Source organism: Aotus nancymaae, unplaced genomic scaffold, assembly GCF_030222135.1.
Source record: "Aotus nancymaae isolate 86718 unplaced genomic scaffold, 86718_ANA_hifiasm-v0.15.2.pri h1tg000006l, whole genome shotgun sequence".
Classification (NCBI taxonomy): Eukaryota; Metazoa; Chordata; class Mammalia; order Primates; family Aotidae; genus Aotus; species Aotus nancymaae.
This window is the reverse complement of record NW_026988417.1, coordinates 48,948,195-48,964,850: the sequence shown is the minus strand read 5'-3', so window position 1 is coordinate 48,964,850 and position 16,656 is coordinate 48,948,195. Positions and strand designations below refer to the sequence as shown.

General features: G+C 37.2%; 1 protein-coding gene across 23 annotated transcripts in view; it reads right to left on the bottom strand.

Annotated features, from left to right (window-relative positions):
- The window catches only part of FIP1L1 (factor interacting with PAPOLA and CPSF1), a 76,882-nt gene extending 65,618 nt beyond the window's left edge, over positions 1-11,264 (bottom strand). For 8 of the 23 annotated variants that reach the window (XM_012441099.3, XM_012441100.3, XM_012441105.3 and 5 more), the window contains exons 1-5: positions 10,988-11,264; positions 9,791-9,835; positions 9,644-9,683; positions 6,256-6,313; positions 4,716-4,819 (exon numbers count right to left, since the gene is read on the bottom strand). In XM_012441099.3, the coding sequence (XP_012296522.1) occupies positions 4,716-4,819; positions 6,256-6,313; positions 9,644-9,683; positions 9,791-9,835; positions 10,988-11,072 (332 nt within the window). In that variant the 5' untranslated portion in view covers positions 11,073-11,264. The remainder of the gene's footprint in view (positions 1-4,715; positions 4,820-6,255; positions 6,314-9,643; positions 9,684-9,790; positions 9,836-10,987) is intronic. The other 15 variants (XM_012441101.3, XM_064367125.1, XM_064367134.1 and 12 more) reach the window with 8 other exon arrangements.
- Between the last annotated feature and the right edge of the window lie 5,392 nt (positions 11,265-16,656).

Genomic DNA, 16,656 nt, shown 5'->3' with positions numbered 1-16,656 from the left:
GTTCAGCCAACTGGACTTCATATTCACTGCTTTTGGTCTAATAACGATTACTTCCATTTTTTGTCTTGAATGTACTAAATATATAAGACTTAGGTTTAGTTACATTTGCACTGTCATTTTTCTTTTCTACTTAAAAAAGAAAAATGTAAATGCAATAAAATGTTCAAGTAATTGTATCAAATAACTGTAGCTCCACAGCTAGAAATGCAAAAATTATAAAGGGGACCAAACATTACCGTCAAGTAGTACTATCATCACCAACTTGAACTGTTTAATCATTTTATAGACTGATTAATTCATGTAATGCTTACTGAGCACCAAAACCATGTCAGGTTCTGGGCTAAGGAAAAAGTATGAGGAGCTGGACAAATATGGTTCCAGCCTTCATGATGTTTACATTTTAGCAATCCAAATTCAGCAAAAGTGACTGAGAGGTATCTACATATGATGTACATTTCTAATTTGAAAATCAAATGTACAAAAATCAAGGATTGTCTCTAAACTGTTCTTACAGGATCGCTACAGAATAAAATAGTATTTTTATAAAAGGCTTAGCTAGGCCGGGCGCGGTGGCTCAAGCCTGTAATCCCAGCACTTTGGGAGGCCGAGGCGGGTGGATCACGAGGTCAAGAGATCGAGACCATCCTGGTCAACATTGTGAAACCCCGTCTCTACTAATACAAAAAAATTAGCTGGGCATGGTGGCGCGTGCCTGTAATCCCAGCTACTCAGGAAGCTGAGGTAGGAGAATCGCCTGAACCCAGGAGGCGGAGGTTGCGGTGAGCCGAGATCGTGCCATTGCACTCCAGCCTGGGTAACGAGAGTGAAACTCCGTCTCAAAAAAAAAAAAAAAAAAAAAGGCTTAGCTATAAGTGTTCAATAAATGAGCTTCTTTGCTTTCCAACCAGCTACTTTCTATTTTCCATTCTGCCTTTTAAAACATGATTTTTCTTTTTTAAGCCACAAGCCTTTGTATTCATTCTGTGTAGAAAAGCTTAGTGGTATGAAAAATTGCACATAAGCAAATCTGATATAATGTTCAATAAATCCCCATGAAGTCTCAGACCATTCGAAATGCTAGATCCCACACTTGGATTTCCTATAGGAACATCAAAATAAACATGCCAAATGAATCTATTTTGTGGGAGGTGGGTGGAACAACGCCCACCTGTACACAATTAACTGCTCTAGAAATCTTTAAGTCATTGAGCCCTTTAGCTCCTCCTCCATCCACAACCAACCAGTTACCATGTTATTTGCATTTCTTTCTGTTTATTCTTTGAGACAGGATCTCACTATATTGCCTAGGCTGGCCTTAAACTCCTAGGCTCAAGCAATCCTCCTACCTCAGCCTCCCATGTCCAAGGGACTACAGGTGTGTACCACATGCCTAACTGTATTTCTATTTCTCAATTATTCAAATATACCATTTTCCCATTCATCTCTCTACTAATGCTGCTGCCTTAGTCTAGATTATCATCTCACCTGGACAACTACTTCACATCTATTAGTCAATGTCTCCCCATCTAACCCATCTCAACTATTGCTGCTAGAGTTATCTTTTCAAATTATATGACCAGTTTAAAAATCTAACCGGGTGTCCAAGGGAGAGAATACCGTCTTGGGTCCTTAGTTTCTGTTTCTGATTAGGCCAGTAAAGCCCCTTCATCACCCCTCTTTTTTCCCAATTATCATGGGACACAGAATCTAAAAACCATGGCTTTGGGCTGCTAAAAGCCTAAAACAAAGCAAAATAGAACAACGACAAAATAAGGCAGGTTGGACAAGCTTGTAGGGTTCTACAAAGACATAGCAAAAGCATCCTAACTCCTTCCATAAGTGATTTCAACCATCTTTTTTCATCTACCTTATCCTCCAGCCATGTATTTCTAGGCCTTGCATCTACTACATTTACTGTTAAGCAGTGTCCTCTGTCTAAAAACCACTGTCTCCCATCTCAAACATTATTCAAACAAGTTCAAATGTTACCTCTGGGATCTTCCCTTCAAAATCTGCAGGCTTTTAGCAACTCTCTTCTCAAACCTTTCATATCACTTTGTACATGTTTCTACTCTAGCACTTACGTTGCACTGAAAATATTTACTCACATGTCTGTCTTCCTCACTACTTCTAGAAAATAAGAACTATGTTATAACTTCTTGTATTATCATCATAAGTTAATACATTTACAAATAAAAAGTTGCTGTTTTCATATAACTTTATCTAACTAGTTAACTCCAGGAAATTTCACGGTGATTTTACCAAGAGCTCTTTTGTAGCATGGTAAATGTAAAAAAATAAAATAAAATAATGGAATTGACCACAGATGGTTTGATAAAGCCACATTATCTTTACTACTCGACACAATGTCAGATAAATTATGTCTTTAAAAAGTATTTATGGCTGGGTACAGTGGCTCACACATGTAATCCCAGCACTTTGGGAGGCGGAGGTGGGTGGATCACCTGATATCAGGAGTTAGCGACCAGCCTAGCCAACATAGTTAAACCCCATCACTACTAAAAATAAAAATAAAAAAATTAGCCAGGTGTGGTGTCGGGCACCTGTAATCCCAGCTACTTGGGAGGCTGAGGCAGGAAAATCATTTGAACCCAGAGGGGGAGAGGTTGCAGTGGGCCAAGATCATGACATTGCATTCCAGCCTAGGCAACAAGAACAAAACTCCAACTTAAAAAAAATATATTTACGAGTACATAAATAGATGAATCTCAGAGATAGGTAACAAACTACTTTCCAAGATAATTATTCCTACTTTAAGACTAGCTTTTCTTCATACTTTACTTTCATATAAAATGAACTTGTAACAAAGGCATGTTACCTAAAATAAAAAAGGCTATTTTGTATTTCCTAACAATTTGCAATAAGTCAATCCAGTACTGTTCTTTGAACAGTTTGTTCTTTAAATTTGCTTCTGAAAATGCTCTGCATAGTAAATGTTTATCAAATTTCATCTTCGCACTGACTTTGTTTTCAAGGGATATACCTTGAAATACAGAGGTAAAACAAAATTACACTCTTCACAAACACCTGTAATGTACTTTCAAAATGCATAAAATGAATAAAAAATAAATCAACTGATAAATGGTTAAAGGCATGGATACAGGAATATGAGTTCAAGCAAATAAAGCAAAATGTAGATTGTTTAATCTGGTGATGTTTGTAAGTGAGCATTCACAGGTCAATTCCTTCAACTTTAGTGAGCATTTGGAAATTTTCATAATCAAATGTCTAAGGGGAAAAAAACCTTCAGAAAACAACTGTAACTAAACAACATTCAATTTATTTAGTTAATAACCATTTACTGAACACTTACTATATTTAAGGCAATGTGAGAAAGATAAAATTTCATAAATCACGGTTTCTTGTTTTTTTGAAGGGTTTTGAATATAAGTTTCTACTCTATAGGAATCTAAAGAGTCTAAAGGGAGTAAATATGTATAAACATAATTACAATGCATAAAACTGAAAATTGCTATAAGAAATAACGCTCAGTAAGGTACTATGAAAGTCCACGTACATTTAATATTTGAGTGCAATTTCTAACAAAAAAATGGTCCCATTCACAATCCAAAAAAAATTGTCATTTGCTTCAAAGTGTTCTATAACTTATAAATACAAATAATTTTATATACAATATTTAATGAACATACAATTATTACAATTTTATATAAATGTTCCTTTTGCATAATGCAGAACTAGTGAAATTAATGAACTTATTTTATGTTTCCAATGCATAAGCTATAATAATCCCATTATACAGCCAATTTGAAAAATAAAAAATAATGACTCTTATTCTCCTATCATAACTGAATCACGATTTGTACTTCAATGCCTTTCCCTTCCAATCTTTCTGTAAGATTCTTTATGTGCTCAATGAGTCAATGACAGTCCATTCACTTGGTCCAGTTTACAGAATATAAAATTTGAGACAAACATTGGTCTAAAAGGCCTACAGGAGAATTAAAAACCTGAAAAAACTATTAAGAATGAAGAGAAATACTTTTGATATCGTTTTTATTGAACAAAAAAATTAAAACCTAAACTCGGGTTTGGATAAGTAATAAAGTGAAGTAATAATAAATACAGATACAAATTACAATTTAAGGATTTCTAATTCTAACCAAAGATTTTATAGTACACAATTCTTTTTTTTTTTTTCTTGAGACAGAGTCTCACCCTGTCACCCAGGCTGGAATGCAGTGGCACCAGCTGGATTCACTGCAACCTCTGCCTCCTGAGTTAAAGTGATTCTCTTGCCTCAGCCTCCAGAGTAGCTGAGATTACAGGTGCCCACCACCATGTATATGTAATTTTTGTATTTTTAGTAGAGACAGAGTTTCACCACGCTGGTCAGGCTGGTCTCAAACTCCTGACCTCAGGTGATTCACCCACCTCAGTCTCCCAAAGTACTGAGATATAGGCATGAACTACCACACCTGGCCTAGTACTCAATTCTTTTATAAAAACACTTTAAATTCAGGATCAAAAACTGCTGCTTCCATGTACCTTTGCCTAATTAGTTAACTTTATTTTAGGAAAGAAGTATCTTCAGGATGAAACGCTAACAAGAGTTATTTTATGTTAAAATAGAAAAATGTAAAAACAATGGAATCAACCACTGAGAGTTTGATATAGGCACACTACCTTTGCTATGTAGCAGTTACACAATTGCTACTTACTAAAAAATAACTTACCCATACTGTGGTGCTCCTGTTTTAATGTCTCCTATAGTGACATGAACATCATCTTCATCATCATCACTGTCACTATCACTATCATCTTCAGTCTCAGTCACTTTCTACATGAACATACACAAATCAGAAAATACATTCAATAATCCATTTCAACATCTAATACTAATCACTAAAAAAATAACCACCCTGGTTTTTTTCTTTCTTCTTTCTTGAGACGGAGTGTCACTTTGTCACCCAGGCTTAAGTGCAGTGGCGTGATCTCGGCTTACAGCAACCTCCACCTCCCAGGTTCAAGTGATTCTCCTGCCTCAGCCTCCAGACTAGCTGGGACTATAGGCGCATGCCACCATACCCAACTAATTTCTGTATTTTTAGTAGAGACAGGGTTTCGCCATGCTGGCCAGACTGGTGTTGAACTCCTGACCTCAGGTGATCCACCAGCCTCGGCCTCACAAAGTGCTGGGATTACAGGTGTGAGCCATTGTGCCCAGCCCCACTCTATATTTTTGAGATACAGTTTAAAAAGAAAAGTTACAAGCTTTCACCTATTTCAACTCATAATTTTGATGTTCTACATGATAAAAAGGCCAAGACTATAAACAAAGAAATAAAATCCTTTTTTGGAATCATCTTCTTTTGGTAAACACCACCTTATTATTTTTTTTTTTTTAACTATCGTATCTGCCTCTCTTGCAAAAAGGATCTAAAGAATTTACTAAGATATCTCCAAGATAAAATTATAAAAATTAAGTATTTGAGGAATTCTTGCAAAAAAGAATCTAAGAGGAAAACAATTTTAAGATTCAGTGTCACAAATAAAAAGTACCAAATAAACTAAAAATTAAATTAAAAAAAAAAAAACCCAAAACATAAAAAGTACCAAATAGTTAAGTAGAAGCTCAATTATTCTTGGTATTCATGCACACCTAGAAGAGACCCTACATGCAAATTCTACATTTATGAAGATTTTACATTGGCTTTCAAAGGCTATTTTGTGTTTAGTCACATCATAGTATATAAGTAGATCACATAGGCAAAATACTTTTTTGTATACAACTTTAAATTTGCATAACAATAACTTACTTCCTTTCATAGGATTAAAATGTACAACTATTCATAGGACCAATGATATGTTCATCTTGCAAAGTACCAATTTGGCAGGGTCAAGGACTGTCACATATGTTAAAAAGCACTGCTAAAAAATTTTAACATTCAAAGGTTGTGGGACTCAAAATTTGCTCAGAAAACCAGGCTCACTATATTTGGTAGATTTGAAAGCATTCAGTTCCTTGAAAGCAATAAGCATCAAGCCTTTGCACATGCTATTTTTCCTCTGAAGTCTTTCTACTATTTCTTCTCCTCCTTGCTAATTCCTATATGTATTTTAGATAGGACCAGATGAAGTAGATGTAAGAAAGGGCCAGGTAACATAGAATGCTGAAGGTGATAAAAAATGCTAGCTTGCTTTCTAAGTAAACTGTGAAGTGATTGATAAAAATATGAATCAGGAAAGTAACTGAATTTCAAAGCCTTATGTTACCGGTTTTGGTACACCATTTTCAGCAGTTTCATCTTCAATTCCAGATGGAGGATTAGCACTACAAACAACAATAAGTATACATGTCAGGCATTACTTTTCAGAAGTAGAGATAGATTATATTAGTATTTCTAAGCTATGTCTGGTAAGGTTCCTAAAATTATTGTCTCTATGGAGACAGTAATAGTAAAATTTGACTGTCTTATTCCCTGTTACTTCTTGTAACTTGCATAAAACAAGTACTGAAAATTTTAAGTAGAATGCAAATGCCTTCATAATTTACTAATGATTTACAATTTGATGGTGGGCTCTAACTCAAGCTTTTTACACATTTTAAAAACATATGACAAACATAATCAATTTTCATTATCCTAAATCTTTATTGAACATCCACTGTATACCAGGTACTACTTCTGTAACTGCCCAGACCTATGTAATATAGTTTCCTCTTTTTCTTGGTGCTCAAGAACTCAAGATTGGTGGTATAATCACATTAACTCTCTCAGTATTCAGTTAACATAAACATGCTTCTTCTTGGTTCTCTGTTTTATCAATCTTATTAGAGATATGTCCTTTGTTGAATAAAACATAAAATTTTAAGATAAAAAAATGTATCTTCATTAAAGACTGTTCTCCAATTTGATATTAATAAGGAGCTAACTCTCATGAATGTTAAAACTAATTACTTTTTTAAGGTCAGTTAATACTTGAACTTGTCCTTTCATAACAAAACTGATATGTAACAACACATTCACATTTCCATAAAACTCAAGCATATGGTCATTTATCAGCAAAATGGTACCATAGTGTAATTGGTTTCTTAAATTTGTTAGTAATCATAATTTCAACAGTGGGAATTAACCATCACCTCATTTTACAGATAAGAAAACTGAAGTACAAAGCAAGTAGCTGATTTGGCTCAACTTTCTGAATTATTTAGTAGCATTCTTAAACAAAATGTCCAGATGTTGACAGAGTTCAGAGCACTTTTTACTAGATTTCTACTAATCTCTTCTAAACTTCACTTTCTGTCAAGTAGTTTCTATGTAAATCAATTTAATCTTTACAGTGGCATTTTATAACACAATCACCCAATAAAGCAAAATGAAAGATAAAAAGTGAAAACATAACTGTTAAATTTTCATTATTCTGCTTGCTTCAAAAAAACAAATATGCAGCTGTTAAGTGTTCAGTACAATTTTCCTCTTGCTGAAATAAGTTTCAAGGTAACCAGAAACAAGTCCCATTTGCTTTCTATATGTCACAAAACAGTATCCTTTCTTTAGCCAAAACTTGGATAGTCATAACACAATTGGAGACTGCAATGCAACGGTTAAGAAAAACAGTGGCCTCCGCAGTGAGCCAGTCAGCAGGAAACTGGGGCAAATTCTAATAGCAGGAACTTAGGTAGAGCAATACAATGATGTACCAAACCAGATAGCAGTAGGTTTGGCAGAGCTCCTTTCTTTAATAGGCCTACTATTGAAGTTTTAATTTCCTATTACCATTAAAAGGTTAGAAACATGATAAAATTATAAGCTTTTTATAGAAAAATAACATTGTAAAGGAAGTTGTTTTTCCCCATAGGATGAAATCAACTCAACTGCTCCCCAAATTAAGTTTTGAAAAGGAATATAAAGTTATGTTGACAGTGACACTCAGGGAATGTAAAAGGCCTCTCTCCAATAAATTTTAGCAAGTTGTGTATTGGGGAATTAAAATTAAAGAATGTTTCATCAGAAAGTAATCTTTTAAAATTGTAACCAATAAAGATAAAAATCAATGGGATAAAGATTATCATATAAAGAATAATATTTGATTGTAAATCTATACCCTGTAATTAATTGCTTGACCAACTGAAGGAATGGGTATAAAGAAATATTTAATCACTTTCTGATTAACCATTTTGTGATTGAGATTAGAATTAGGAACTGAATTGAATACATAAATTTCAAAATGAAATAACATTTCATATAATATACCAATGAGTGAAAAGACTACAGGAGATTTTTTGAGTGAGGAAGTTGAATAGTAATTTCAGCTCCTCCTAAGCTATTTCTGCTTTCATTTCTCACTTTTTCCCTCTATCCTTTTTTTTGTTTTAACAGCTTACTGAGATGCAATTCATACATTACACAATCTATCCATTCAAACAGAACAGTTGAGTTTTAATATGTTCACAGAGTCCAACCATCACAACTATCTAATGTCAGAATGTATGCATCACTCCAAAAATGAACTTTGCATATATTAGCAATCACTCACTCAACTCTTTTAGCAACCACTAATCTGTCTCTACAGATTGGCTTTTGCTTAGCACCTTTGCAAGGTTCATCCATGTTGTAACACCTATCAGTACTTCATTTTATTTTCCCTACCAAATAATATTCCACTGTATGGATATAACACATTTAATCTCATCGGTTGATACAGGTGCAAAGGCTTTTTACATTTTCTAAGAATAATGCTGCTATGAATATTCACATACGAGTTTTTTTGTGAATATATGTTTTCATTTCTCTAGGTGGAGGGCTCATATGGTAACTTCATGTTTCACCATTTGAGAAAATGGCCAGGCTGTTCTTCAAAGCAGCTGCACCATTTTACAATTCAACCAGTAGTATACGAGGGATTTTTTTCCTCCATATCCACACCAACACCTGTTTATCTTTTTGATTATAGCCTACTGGGTTTGAAGTGGTATTTCTTCCACTTTTTAAACCCAAATATGCTTTAAAATCTTTTAACTATCTCTCCCTCCATTACAGACACTAACACATGTGGTCAGGGTCAAGTCAGCATCTCCATAAACTTCTTTGCATGGGTTGTTTTTCGAAATTCAGGGTAACTTTCTGACTCTCTGTATATGTTCTATAAATAAATAAATACATCTTTCTAATAATCTAACAAAGGAAATCAACCTTATAACAAATCAGCTAATCATATTTGAATGTAAATAAATATACAGCATTGAAATTATAACCAAAATGCCATTATCCCATCAAAAATGTTAACAAATTAGAAAAGCAGTAATTTGGGGGTTCATTTACTTAAAAATATTTTCAATTAAGTTAAAATATTTTTATCAGTAGCTTAATGATTATACTGTATACTTCACTACTGAATTCATTTAAGAGTAACAAGTTACTTAATAGTGTAAAATCAGTCAAATCCTAAGTTCATAAAGTTTGTCCTGTAAACTACTAACAAATAGAATTGACATAAGATGCGGTGCTGCAACTGGAATAATCCTTAAAAGATTCAATGTCCTCCAAAATGTTGTAAGTCGGTGTTATAATCAAGCCTATGATTATAAGGAAATAATTTTGACAACTGACATACCTATTGTATCACACGATCTGTATAAGTATCATTAGAAAATTTCACTAACCTGGCATTTTCTTCTTCTGGCCTTTCAACTTCATTTTCATCTACCAAATAAAATAAACAAATAAATAAATAAACAAACAAAATAAAGAAACCACTCTTAAAGAAACTAGTATTATGAAAATCTGAAGTGATCATCACAAGCACTAACCTAGGTCCTTTGCCAAATCACTGTGCACATGCACGTCCCATGGGCCTATAAGCACATCCAAAGTTAGATCACCTTATAATTACTTAACAAGAAACGGCTTTTATGGAAAAAAAAAAATCAGACTTTACTGCTATAAAAATAAGCTTAAAGAGGTACTGAAGATTTTCAAATATTTGTAAAAGAAATCCTACACATTCACATTTCAAAGCGTAGTTAACTAATGCTAAATCTTGCCAACAAAGATAACGAATTGTTTTTTTTTTTACAAGTTTATCAAAGTTACATCATCAAGGACCTGCATGGGGCCCAACGTGCACTTTTACTATTTTAAAGACAATCAAGAATTTATGTTTTAGGCAAGGAACAAACATTAACTTTCAAATCTGGTGTTAACAGGCAAGGGACTGTGATTTAATTAAAGTTAAAAACCAGATGTCAAACAAGTACCTTTCAAGAGAGAAGTACATGATGCATTAATTTTGAGAAAAAGCAATACATGAGATGACACTGAAAACTATAAGCCGAAAGGTCATGAGATACTTCTATGATGTAGGTTAAACGGCAGTCTCTTAAAAAAGAAAAACTTCACCTTCATACAGGAGACATTCAGGGTTTTCTTTATGGGCCATCTTTCTCTCTCTCTCTCTTAATTAATTATTTTTAAAGCATGACTTTCAGACAAGGAGGTACCCTTGCAGGTGCATTCCATACAAACTGACCATCAAGAAACAAGACGTTAGTTGTACAGCATTAACTTTATTTAGCTATTATTACAGAATGACTGTTTCTGAAAGAAGGGATAGGAGGGGCACCCTAAGGCCACGGGCAAGAAGAGACACAAAAAAACACCACTTCAGAATCGATAGAAAAAACAAGGGTAAAGAGCGCGGCAGCGAGGCGGCCGAGACACCCCGGAGGAGAGCAAGGCGAAACTGGGGGCCGGGACCCGTCACAGCCCCCCCAGCCCGGCCCGGCCGCCGCAGGGTGGGTGAGCGTGGTGGGCGTGGGCTCGGCGGGAGGTGGCCGCGGGGGCGGGGGACACGCGCACGCCAACCTCGGCCTAAGTCAGGCCGGACAGGGCTCCCAACCAGAGGCCCGAAGCGGCTGCGCGAGGGACCCGGGACGCCGGCCGTTTGCGGGCCGAGAGGGGAGGCCTGAGAGAACCCGAGAAAGAGACAGGGACAGGAAGTTCCGTACCGCCATAGAGCCACTCTTCCTCCTCATCCCCTCCGGTCCCGCCGCTCAGCTCCGACACTAGGCGCTCGACCTCGCCGGCCGACATGGCCGCCCCGAGCGCAACTTAAACGCGGCGATCAACAGCCCCCTCCAACCCCTTCCCCAGCCTCGCCCCGGGGCGCGAGAAAGGCGCGAACCCGCCAGCGAGCGAACGAAGAAAGCGCGAGACTCAAATCCCAGGAAGGCTGCAGAGGCGGCAAAGATGAAGACTCCGGAGCAGGTCCGCCTGCGCATGCGCAGCAAACCCAAGCGGCGCGGCGTCTCTAGGTGGCTTCGCTTCCGCGGCGGCGGCCACCTGGGCCTGGTTGCGCGTGCGCACTGCGGTGCGCCCCGCCCCTCTAGGATCCCGCTTTGCTTTTTAGCGTGGCTTCCGCCAGTGGCGTCCTGCGTCGGCCAGGGTTCCCCGCCCCCATCCTTCCCTCTAATAACCCGTATTGCCATTGCTGGCGAGTACACCATTGTTTCCTTCTACTCTTCGTGCTTTTTCTTCTCAACCTTTTATTTATTTATTTTTTAATCTTCTGAAAGGCCTTCTTTTATTCTTTAATCAGCCTTGATACAGAATCGTTACCTGTCACTCCCTTTCCTCACTGAATAGAGAAGAAATCATAATCCGTACTATTTCTTGAAAAATTAATTTTCACAGCCAACAAAAGCAAAACTAATAGATGAAGAATGCAGCCTCCTTGTTAAAAATCATAAATTTCGGTTAAGGTCAAAGACCGCCTCATTCCTCTACCCTTCTTTCCAGAGGTAGCCCTTATTACAGATACATATTCTGTTTGCAGTTCATCATTCTGAAATTTCCTACTTACTTCGTGTGTTGTGCTGTTTTGGTGGGAGAACCTGAGACTGACAAGTCTTAAATAGTATAGCACCACCCTATGACTTCCATTTTTTTAAAACATCTTTTTCATTTTAGTATGTATCAAACTATATCTATTTTAAGTGCTTCATAAAATTGCATATATGGCTATCGCAGAGTGACTATGGCTGTTTATCTATTGCTATACACCCAGATTGTTTTCGACTTTACACTTTTAACTACAGCAAAAAAAAAAAAAAAAAAAAATGAAGATCCACGCAGCTCCTTGCAGATTTGTCTGTTTCTCAAAGATAGATCATAAAAATGTACCGTTTTTATTTTAATAGGTAAACCAAATGTTCAGGCCACTTCTGAAAGCACATCTTCCAGTGAAAAGATGGCACACCATGGTTTAAACTGGAGCTCCAGGGTTTTTTTGTTTCTTTTTTATTTATTCATCTGAGGCAGTCTTGCTCTGTCGTTCAGGCTGGAGTACAGTGGTGCGATCTCTGCTCACTGCAACCTCCACCTCCTGGGCTCAAGCAATTCTCCTGCCTCAGCCTTCCAAGTAGCTGGAATTACAGGCATGCGCCACCATACCCGACTAATTTTTGTATTTTTAGTAGAGAAGGGGTTTCACCGTTTTGGCTGGGCTGGTTTCAAACTCCTGACATCAGGTGATCTGCCCACCTCAACCTCCCAAAGTGCTGGGATTACAGACATGAGCCACTACACACTAGGCCTGTTTTCTTTTTCTTTCTTTTTTTTTTCTTTTGAAACTGTGTTGCTCTGTAACCCAGGCTGGAGTGCAGTGACAGGATCACTGCTCACTGTAGCCTTGACCTCCCAGGCTCAAGCAGTCCTCCCACTTCAGCCTCCTGAGTACCTGGGACTACAGACAAGCAGCTGCCACCACACCAGCTAATTTTTTAATTTTTTTGTAGAGACAGTGTCTCACCATGTTACCCAGTCTTTTCTGGAACTTGTGATCTCTAGCAGTCCTTCTACCTAGGCCTCCCAAAGTGCTGGGATTACAGGTATGAGCCACCAGGCCTGACCTCAGTTCTTCTTTATACCTAGCAGCTTACGTAGGCAATCAACCTTTCTATCCTTCAGTTTTCTCATCTATAAAATGGAAAGGCCAAATTAGATTATCTCTAAGGTCCCTTTCAGTTCTAAAGTTTACAAACAGGGCATTCACTTGTCAACAGAAAGAAATCCATTTTAATTGAACAAATAAATAGGTTTTCTTGCTTTAATGAATAAATATTGTTTCATCATTTATTTATTTAACATTTACAGAATATCTGCTATTTAAGAAATTGGAAAATGAAGACATGAGTGAAAGAGTCCTAGCCCTTAAAGAGCTCTCAAGTTATTGAGAAAGACACAGGGGTGGTAAACAACTCTCCTACCAAGAGAAAAGGTGAATGTACTATAATGGAAGCACAAATGAAAGGTTTATAGCCAACCAACATCACACTGTCTCACATTAGTTGAACAAACCATGTGGTTTTAATCTTTCTTACCTTTGAACATGCTTCTACCTGCTATTCCCAGCTCCCTTATCTTTTGAGGATAATCTCTTGAATCTTTCTAAACTCTCTGAGGGTATGAGGGTATAATCACCTCTGTGAAATCTTTCCTGAATCCCATTTTATCTCTTCCCATTTGTTTTGCCAGGAACTCTTCCAGCTATGTAGATTCACCAGTGAATAAAACAAAGTCCTTCCTTTTATGGAGCTGTGATTCTAATAAGAGAGTCAGATAATAAACATATGAATGTATGAAATGTCATGATGATAAGAATTATGAAAAGACTAAGCAATATAAAATGAAGTGATGGGGTGCGATTTTATATGAAGTGGTCGGGGAAAGCTACTCTGATGAAGTGATATAAGAGACTTGAATGGAGATAGGACATAAGACCTGTGGATTTCAGGGTGAATAGACTCAGACAGAAGAATAAGAAATGCAAGTATGCTTCTGGGGCAGAAGCATACTTGGAATGTTCAAGAAACCCAAAATGTAGCTAGAGTATAGTGAATGAGGGAGAGAATGTAGATGAGGTCAGAGGTGTTTGGGGTGCTGAGTGGGAAAGAGCAGCTCACCACTTCTGCTTTCTATGCCATGTGCCTATCACACTGTATAGTAATTATTTGACTACGTTTCTGTTTTCCTCAGAATCTTCACTAGACCAAGTCCACCTTCAAACAGGAGATCCCATAGCTATCACTTCCATTCCTAGTATAGGGCTTAACACTAAGTAAATCTTCTTGGTCACTGTTGAAAGTAATAGAATGAAGTTTTACAGACTGTGAGTATCATAAGGCAATCACTCACAGTCCTGTCTATTTATCTTTCAATTTATTTAATTGGTTTCATGAGAAAACCAATTGCCTGTTGTTAAGGGACCTTTTTCTCTTTTCAGCTGACTTTCAAGGCATTGCTTAAACAGAACTGAAGAAATGATGAATCGTACTGGACGCATTAGAATTGCTTCTGTGACAGAGGTAGCATTTGAGCTAAGCCTTGAAAATGAAGGTTTCCATGAGCAGAGAAGCACATAAATCACTAATAACTACTCTGAAAAGACCTCTTCTTCCTTGCTTCTAAACTGAGTTTCTTGCTTTCTTAAAGGTGTCTTTCTCTCCCTACTCAGCAGGGGAGACATCAAAAGTAGGTCGTTTAAAGATATTATATATTCCTCCTTCCATTTCTTATATTATGACCTTATTGAACTACAATGCTTCATATATTCTATTTATTTTCCATTTTATTGTTGTTTTGTAGTCTGTTGGTTTCTAGCAAAAAAAAAAAAAATTAAAAATATGTTTTAATGTACCTATCTCTGAGAAGTACTGGGAGTGTTTAGTAAGTGACGATGAATTAAATGATGACAAGAGTTGGAGACCAAATAAAAATGATTTGCTCAGTATCCGGTAAATATAGCAAGTACACATAAATGTGTGTGGCATGCATATGACATTTAGGCCTAACTGTGCTTTTTGCTGTCACTTAAATTTCAATGTTCTTAAATTCTCAATGTTCTTAAGTTTCCTCAGCAGTAAATCGATATATTAAAATAACATTTTGTACCCATTTTGGGGAAGGATAACAAAGCTAAATTGAGGTTTCGAATGTCAAAGCAACTGGCCAGGCATGGTGGCTCATGTTTGTAATTCCAGCACTTTGGGAGGCCAAGGCAAGTGGATCACCTGAGGTCAGGAGCTCAAGACCAGTGTAGTTCAACATGGTGAAACACTGTCTCTACTAAAAATACAAAAATTAGCTGAGTGTGGTGGTGCACACCTGTGATTCCAAGTACTTAAGAGGCTGAGGCAGAAGAATCACTTGAACTCAGGGGGAGGTGGTTGCAGAGAGCCACGATCACACCACTGCACTCCAACCTGGGCGACAGAGTGAGACTTTGTCCCCTCCACAAAAAAAAAAGTCAAAGCATTTGACAAGTTATTGGCAAGCAGCTAATGTGTTGTTTAGGCCTTTTCTTCTTTGAGCAAGCAGAGTAATTGTACATGTGTAGAGTTTCCTTCATCTTTATGTAATTCCATGATAAATTAAACCCCAATTAGCCATCTTCCTCTGCATCCTGACATCTTTTAACAATAAACTTTACCTAGTCCTAAGTTTAGCTCATAAAAAAAGAAAAAAATAAATTTTCTATTGCTAGTTGTTTCTGGGAAATTGTATTATTTCCTATTCATGGCTGTGCTGTCAGTAAACTTCACACATTCTTTTTAAGGGTGAGAACAAAATCATTTTATTTCTGTATTTGCCAGGTCCTCTCTTACAACGTGACGTACATGGAAAGTGCTCAGTAAATCCTTAAGCTCAGTAAATCCTTAAGCTGTTATGCATATGGATGACCTAGAAATGAGGTGAAGAGAGATATGTTGGATTTTGGATCAGAAGGGAAATAATAGCTGACGATTTTGAGCAGAGAAATACAAATCACATTTCAATAAAATAAACGTGATGGTCTTAAGCTTGTCATTTTAATAGGAATTCATTTTATTTTACCGTAACATCTGAAAGTAAGAAATGCCTTTTCCCTGGGCTCTCCTCTCTTTTCTGTCTACCCTGTCTCCCAAGTCATTTCCTCAAGCTCTGTGACATTTATTTAGTTGGTTAGTTAGCTAGTTAGTTAGTTAGTTATTGAGACAATCTCGCACTATTGCCCAGACTGGAGCTCAGTGCACTATCTCAACTCACTGCAACCTCCACTTCTCAGGTTCAAGCAATTCTTCTGCCTCAGCCTCCCCAGTAGCTGGGATTACAGGCACAAGCCACCAGGCCCGGCTAATTTTTGTATTTTTAGTAGAGATGAGGTTTCACCATGTTGTCCAGGCTGGTCTCGAACTCCTGACCTCAAGTGTTCTACCCACCTCAGCCTCCCAAAATGCTGAGATTACAGGTGTGAGCCCCACGCCTGGCCTCCATAACTTTTGATGTCATGTCGTTGAGAACCAATGACATCCATATTTCTCTTTGCAGTCTTAACCTGTCTTTGAGCTCAGGACACTCGGTGAGACTCAAATGCTTCACTCGATGCCTCTCTTGGATATTTGATAGGCCTTTCAAACTTATGTCCAAAAGACAATTTGTGAATTTCTCTCCCATATAGGAGAGTCCAGTCTGGGAGTCTTGTCCCACTCCTATACTCTCAAAGATTTCTTCATCTTAGTATCGGTAACCATCATTTAACTAGTTGTTTTAGCCAAAAATCAAAGAATTATCCTTGATTTTTCTCTCTTCCACATCTACCCTTCTCACAATTATGCAAATCATTAGCAAGATCTGTTAG